The sequence below is a fragment of the Alosa alosa genome, chromosome 10, assembly GCF_017589495.1.
Source record: "Alosa alosa isolate M-15738 ecotype Scorff River chromosome 10, AALO_Geno_1.1, whole genome shotgun sequence".
Taxonomy (NCBI): Eukaryota; Metazoa; Chordata; class Actinopteri; order Clupeiformes; family Clupeidae; genus Alosa; species Alosa alosa.
In genome coordinates, this window is record NC_063198.1 from 28,764,181 (window position 1) to 28,772,224 (window position 8,044).

At 41.6% G+C, this 8,044-nt stretch overlaps 1 protein-coding gene across 4 annotated transcripts in view; it reads left to right on the forward strand.

The window, feature by feature from the left end:
• Positions 1–6,025, forward strand: part of raly (RALY heterogeneous nuclear ribonucleoprotein) — a 97,888-nt gene extending 91,863 nt beyond the window's left edge. For 3 of the 4 annotated variants that reach the window (XM_048255800.1, XM_048255803.1, XM_048255801.1), the window contains 2 exons: positions 147–188; positions 5,351–6,025. In XM_048255800.1, coding sequence (XP_048111757.1) covers positions 147–185 — 39 coding nt within the window. In that variant the 3' untranslated portion in view covers positions 186–188; positions 5,351–6,025. The remainder of the gene's footprint in view (positions 1–146; positions 189–5,350) is intronic. The other variant, XM_048255802.1, reaches the window with a different exon arrangement.
• The last annotated feature ends 2,019 nt before the right edge of the window (positions 6,026–8,044 follow it).

The window sequence follows — 8,044 nt, forward strand, 5'->3', positions numbered from 1 at the left end:
GAGCCGAGAGGGTTGAACTGCAGTCAGGCAGCAAGAGGGGTGGAGAGCCAGCAGCGAAACGCTCACATGGCCTGCCTCTGTAATGTACATGTCATGTAAAGTGAATTCTGTCCAATGCTAAAACATACGTCTATGTCTGCCAACAGGAAAACCATTTATCAGAAATGGAATCCATCCTGCAATAAAAGGCAAGTTTCCACGTCACAATAGCTCAGATGACGTGTGTGTGTGTGTGTCTGTGTCTGAGTGTGTGTATGTGGCTTTTTGGGGGAAGAGACTTTCCAAGAATCAAACTAATAAATGCCTTTCTAAACGCATTGAAGTTTTAGAACTTTGCAAGGAGATAAATGATTTGCCCTTTTGAAAAGTTGTGGCTAAGTGTGTAACCATGGCAGATTAATGTTTTATTTATCAGTATACATAGGTGTTTTACACATTTTATCATATAGGGCTACACTAGAATTCTTTTGGATTTAATAAAACACTGCTTTAAGAATAAAAGTAAATCAATTGTCAAGTTCAAAAGTAAAATACCAAATATTAGGCCTATTTTCAGGATTTAGATACAGAGACTATGTAGCAAATGGCCTTGCCAGTTTGGCTCATGTCTCTGCTTGTCTAATTTATTCTCCCTCTCTCATCTCCTCTGCAATCAAACTTCCTAGGCACTGCAGAAAATGTGTCAAATCTGACCGTCACACCTAGAGTTTATGAAAATGAGTGAAAGCTAGGGAGATCAGGGTCTAATCTGCTTTTAAGACACAGAGATCTGCTTTCAGCCGCCCGTGAGCCTCCCAGGGCAATAAGGATAAAGGGGTCTCTCAAGACAAACAAGCACTCGGTGTCACAGAGTCTGTTTCTCATTCCTCCCTGATCCCTTGGGTTGTTTGTGGAACTGGCCAGTTTTATTCAGACCACTTGCCATGGCTAATCACCCGGATTGCACCAAATAGCCACCTTTACTGAGGGGAAAAAAGTTTTAATAAGAGATAAGATTGTTATCTCAAATATACACAACCTCTTTGATTGTTCAACTATCCAGTCCCAGTCCAGTATTGCAAGCAGATAGGAACACAGGGGGCCAGATGTACATACATTTGCAAACGTAGCATTATCAGCGCCATGGTCAATCCGCAGAAAGCACATACTGTGATTCTTCAAGTTTACGTGGTAGTTATCAAACCTGCAGTTCATCGTATAATGAGCGCCTTTCTCCGCCCCTACCGCAATTTGCGAACATTCACAACTGAACGGTATACTTCAATCACAAGAGCAGTTGAATGAAGTTTAGCAACCATGAAATAATACAACACATGATAAGATGTCAACAAGCAGTAAGATAATGAACAGCAGTAGTTCTAACTACATGTGCACGTAGGCTATGGAAGATTGGTCAAATCTAGTAAGGAGGAAAGTTTAAGTGGATAACGTGAAAGTGAAAGTTAGAAAAGCTAAATTTGCCATTCTCAGCTCCCACGACAGGCGCTTTTACCTCAGCGGCCTTTTTGTACATACCTCAACATGTTTTCACACGCACATTGCGAACAAATACGCCTGAAGTGCGCAAAAGCGTTCTGGCCCAGAAACTGTATTGACATCTTATTGCTCGTATTAGGAATTATTTCTTCACAACCTGTGTCTTTTAAAAAATGTGGCATAATGTGCACAAGGACTTGCACGTTCCTTAAGAAGCATTCTGCATGTTGGTGGGGCACACAGTGACGGGTTGATGAGTATTTAGCAGGCGAATCAGGAATCCAGTCCGGGTCAAATGACTTTCAAGCAGTGATGTTAGCGCTGCTCCACCAGGCCCATTGCATTTTTCCTACTTATGCATGTCCATTTTTGGGAGACTAACTGGGAATGTTGTGCACTAAGCAACTAAGCAGATGAGAAACATGTTTTTTGTAATGTTTTGTTAATTTATTAAAGATGCAATACTGCAATATTCCATATACATTTACATAAGTACTCAGATTTTTCACTAAATACTTGGTTAAAGTTCCTTTGGCAGCAATGCCACACTCAAGTCTTCTTGGGAATGATCCTTGATCCAAGTTTGGCACTCTTTTCATTTGGAAGTTTCTTCTATTCCTCTTGGCAGAATCCTTCAGTGATTAGTCTCAGTGTACAGCCATTTTCAGATCTTTCCAGAGATGCTTTATTGGGTTCAAGTTCAGACTCTCCAGACTTTCACGTAATTGTCCCAAAGCCACTCTGTCTGATTGGTGGAGTGCTATGCTGATGATTGTCCCACTAAGGTTAATCTCCACGAAGAAACTCTCATAGTGACCACTGAGTTCTAAGTTGTCTGTCAAGGCCCTTAATTCCCGATTCCCGGCTGTTAGTCATTACAAATCTCTTGCATTTGAGATTAATGGGGGTCAAGTCAAGCCAAGTCAAGTCAGTTTTATTTAGTATAGCTAAAGCGCAACCCAAAGCGCTCCATATACAAGACATTGACAAAAAACAAAAGACAATAAGACAAAAAATGCCAGACGGAGCGGCATAGTCGCCAGCGTTGACACCACATGGCAAAAATATTTAAAAAATAACAAACACAAAAGATGCTGGACGGAGCGGCGTAGTCACCAGCGTTCCCGTGACACTAAGACATACAAGACAGACAACACAGCAAATTGAAAATAAATAAATAAAATAATAATAATCATGTTAAAATTAGTCCAATTTCCAACCAGCTGAAAAAGTCCAAGGGCAATGATGACCCGCGTGAAACTGCCAATGCAAGAAGAAGAGGTGACTGCTCTTCCAATGCTGTAGGAAATGTTCTTGTATCCTTCCCCAGATCTGTCTCTCAGACAGATACCTCAATCTCAAATAATTGGTTTTCTCTCTGACATTCAGTATACCATCAAAGTGAGACCTTATATAGACAGGAGTGTAACTCTCCTAATCATGTCTAATGAATTTACTTAGGCAAGGGTGAACTACAGTCAAGTTTTAGAAGCATCTCAAGGACCACTGATAGACGTAGGATGCGCCAGAGGTCTTATTTGTGGAATATTGCATGTCAATTGATGAGGAAAAAAAGTGAATTTTGAGTCTGAAACATGATAAAATGTGGAAAATAATAAGGGATCTGATTTTTTTGTCTTTTCCGGAAATTCGACAGCTACATAATGTAAATTTTGTTTCAATTTGTGATTTCTTTCATTTACAACTGCCTCCAATTATAATTGGGTTGGTGGTGACATGCATTGATTACAGGATCAGCTACAGGTTTTGTACAATCAAATTAAAATTCCCCTCGGGATGAATAAAGTATCTATCTCTATCTATCTAATAGAGAAAGACACAGAATGTGCTTTCTGCACTCAAGATGCTTTTCATCCCTGTTCCTGATAGGGGTCGGAGGGTCAGGCTGTTGTACTTTAGTCTGATGTGTTTAATGTATGGTTTTCTGGATCAACAGAGGTAAAGCTGGTCTGCTGGATCTGTCCAATACTCTTGCTTGGTAACATAAGCAATGAAATAATCTTTTTTTAACACTCACAAAAGAGGTAGTGACCGTAGCCTACGACATGAGTTTTAAAAAAAATGCATGCAAACTAAACTAAATTTAATTCGCAATAATGTCACGTTTTTACATGGCATAGGCCTATATGCAGTTGTTTGATTGCACGCATGTTTGCATTTTGCAAGGTCTATTTTCTTACGTCTGTCTGTCCCGCCTTCAACACTTAACTTTCAGCGCTGCGCAGCCTCAGGTCAGCTCACTTCACTTGATCAGTTCTTGGCGAACGGTAGTGTCACACGAAGTTAGCTAAACTGCTATAATGAGCAACAAAAAACAAGCAACTGGCCAGAGTGTTTGAGTTGCGAGAGCCGCTGCAGAGATTTCTTACAGAAAAAAAGTCACCGTTAGCTGCACATTTTAGTGATGAGGACTGGGTGTCAAAACTCGCTTACCTGTGTGGCATATTCAGGTTGCCTGTCACTCCAGGGGAGAATGACGACTGTCTTTAAACTGGCAGATAAAGTCGCTGTATTTAAAGCCAAGCTTGATTTGTGGGGACGAATGGGAACGGGGTGTATTTGATATGTTCCAAACAGTAGTGGGGGTTTTGGGAGAGACTGAGGCAGGGCCCTTTCTCTCGCAGCTGGTGTGCGATCACCTTGTTGCGCTTTCAGATGAGTTTGAGCGTTAGGCTACTTTCCATCCTCCAAAGATCCACGGCAAACCAATGAGCGGGTCCGCAACCCATTTGTCAATATCCAGAATAGTCCTACCTTGTCAGCGCAGGAGGAAGAGCAGTTGATCGAAATTGCAAATGACGGTGGTCTTAAGAGTGTGTATGAGGAAACCTCTCTGGCGGGTTTTTGGATCAAAACCAAAGCAGAATATCCCGAGATAGCCGTAAAAGCGCTGAAAACGTTGCTACCATTTTCCACCACGTATCTATGCGAGACCGGGTTTTCTGCAATGACTGCAACTAAGACCAAATTGCGCAATCGACTGGACATTTCAAACACACTGTGAGTGTCACTGTCTTCCATCACCTCCAGATGGAACCTTCTTGTTGTAGGGAAACAAGCACAGGGCTCCCACTGATTATATTCGTAATGCACGTTCCCATTAGTTCCCATGTTTTGTTCCCATATTTTGTTAAGCATGTTCACACTTGATAGATGTAGCTTCAAGTTGTTCAATTTTCATAGTTCATAGGCCTATTGTTAAATTTTTACTTCTTCAAGTTCACGTTTTTCACATTTTTAGAGTTCGTTACCTTCACTGTTCATACATAACTGGAGCTAGTTCTTTTCAAATAATGCATGCACAACACATATGGAACATCGAACCCCCAACCCACTACCTCCCCACCGGTCCGTGAAAAAAAAATGGGAATCGAACAGGTCCATGGTACATAAAAGGTTGGGGACCCCTGCCTTAGTGTGTACATGTGTGTATGTTAGGTGTGTTACCTCAATGATTTCATTTGCATGACAGCTCTGAGTGCACAGATGCTGCCCACATATCATGGCAATCCTCCCAAACTGTCAGGCTATTATTCTGTTAGTGCAATTTGACATATGCTTTGATTCACAATCTCATACACTCCCATTGCAGATTGACAGAGTTTAGGATTTACGTCTGAAAGTGTGACTGGGTTATTTTTTTACCTCTCCTTTTACCTCTTCATCCTGAGAGAAAGGGTAAAAATATATTTTAGTTGTTCACCTTTATAAACGATTAAATGAAAACAAAACCACATGTGAAGACTGACAGTTGTCCAGCACATTTCTCTGTGTTTCCACAAGAACACGTCCCCCTGTTGTCCCCCCACTTCTCTTCATGTCTTAATACTGTCTTCCTTTCTCTTGTGTTTAGCCAGCAGGGAACCTGGACTAGATGGACCGCTGGAAACCCTTCTACTACCACAAACTCTGCAGGAGGACATCGAGAACACAGGGGTGCCGTCAGATTCAACATTAGCCATTAGACAGACAGGCAGACAGGCAGGCAGGCAGGCCACCCATCAATTGAGGTGGGCAGGGGGAGAGGCAGGCAGGCAGGCAGGCCATCACTTGAGGTGGGCAGGGGGAGAGGGAGCACTGGGGTTGGGGGAGCAGCACGAAACAATTTGCCCTGACATCACGCAGAAAAATAAATACATGTTGAGTAATGGGTTGGTTGGGAGGTGGGTGGGGGGGTTCGCTTCATATATATGCTGCCTGGGATGTTAGAATTCCACAGGCAAAACACACACACACACACACACACACAAACACTACTCCCAAGAGTGTTTTTCAACGTTTCTAACTTTTTTGCAAATGTGTACCTGATGTGAGGACTGACATTTTGTACAGTTATGTCTGTCCTCCTCCCACTCTCTCCTCCATCTCTGTTTTCTTTTTGTGTTTTTCCTGTATCTGTTGTTTTATTTATATGCAAATCGAAATAGATGACGACGGTTATTTTTAATTACTTGTGCAGACTCCTTAGCTTGCACTTTCAAGACTGCAAGAGATCTTTACAGATGTAAATAAATGATGATATCTTGTGAACAGCCTTTTTGATTGTGTTATGTGACAAAAAAAAAACCTGCACTGTGAAATCCCTCAGATGTTTTGTTTTTCGTATTTAGCTGATGCCAAAATGAGACTGGAAGACACACACACACAGACACTGCAATAGAGACAAAAAAAAACAAAAAAAAACATCTCACATATGAAACCAACATAAATGTTTATTTTTCCCACACACCAAAAAAGAACACTCGTATCACTCTTCCCCACACAAAGTTGCTCATATAATTACAAATGTTGCTATTTTTACCTCTTATGTTCTGGCCTTAAGAATAAGAACAAAGCATTTGAACATTCATGCTCACAAAAACATCTCATTTTATAGCTGGGCTTGTGATTGATTTTAAGGGTGATATGTGTTGTTCTGTTTGTCAGAAGAGACTTATTTCCAGCTGAGGGTCATAAAAGATCAAAGGAACTCTTTCTGAAGATAAACCGACATTCTTAGAGAGTTTGTCTTCTGCTGGTAGTGCCAAGATCAGTGTCATTTTGACAGCAAATAACTAAATCGTTATTGGCTCCCAGTTTTGATTTATACAATTGAGACAATGCTGTACATTAATATTATTGATTTTATATTAAGGCATGACTCAGGGCCTCAAAAATGTAAAGAACAACAAGGCTCCAGGAAATGACCAATTATCAGAGCTAAAACAGATCCAACCATTGCGACCAACATTCTGCATCCATTCTTCAAGAAGATATGGCGAGGAGAGACCATCGTAAGCACATGGCAGGAAGGACCCATCATCAATATCCAAGAAAGGGGATCTAACCACCTGTAACATCTGGAGAGTAATAATGCTACTCTCAATTCCAAGCAAAGTATTCTGCAAAATATTGCTAAACCGAATGAAAACCGCAGTGGACAATATGTTACAGAAGGAGCAGGCAGGATTTAGGAAAGGGAGAGGCTGCATTGACCATATTGTTGCATTAAGAAATATAATTGAACAATGCACAGTGTTACGTCCCTGTGTGTGTTTCTTTCTGTGTCTGCTTGTTTCTCTCTCTGTCTTGTGTTTTGTTAATTTCAGACAGTCCAGCAGGGGGCTTAATTGCTGGGCCGGCCTATAAAAGGTGCCGGCTGACGTCATCCGGGAGCTCGCTCGCTCACTCGCTTTCGGGATTCCTTTTGGACTTTTGTTGCAGCCTTAGTTTTTGTTCTATAATACTTTTTCTTATATTTTTGTAAATAAATATTTTTGAATTGATACTCCGCAGTATAGTTTTTGGCCGTCTCCTATCTTTTGCTCATGTCCCACAAAACCCCTAGACTGGGACGTGACAAATTGGGGATCCCGGACGAGCCCCCAATTTGTCACGTCCCAGTCTAGGTGTTCTATGGGACATGAGCAAATTCAAAAACATTTATTTACAAAAATTATAACACTAAGAAAAATATGGACGAACGAAAAATAAGGCTGCCCAAACGAAAGGCCTCAAAAGTAGGCCCAGGTAATCCCCAGCCTTTTCCTCGACTCTCACTCGGGGAATAGGCAGGAGCGACAGCGACGGCCAAAAACCAGAGCGCGTGACTTGCGCAGCGGAGCGGTGTAGCGTGGCATAGTAGCGGCTAACCCAGAATCCAAGAACGCCCCCAAAACCAAGAGACCTGCCGATTGACATCAGCCAGCACCTTTTATAGTGTCGGCCCAGCAATTAAGCCAGAGAGAGAGACAGAGAGAAACAAGCAGACACAGAAAGAAACACACACAGGGACGTAACAACAGGAATACCAGCCAAGATAGTAGCACTGGTGAAGACATTCTACAAGGAGTAAAGGTGTACCGTAGATTTTTCAAACAACTCTAGTTTCCTTGTTAAATCAGGAGTGAGGCAGGGATGTGTGATGTCGTCCCTACTATGCATCATGTAGTCCCTACTATGCATCATGCCAGTATGTTGGGTCTGGAGATTAAAGGACCAGTATGTAGGAATTAATGGAAAATAAATGGTAACCATTCCAAAAATGATCACCATATGTTGTCAGAGA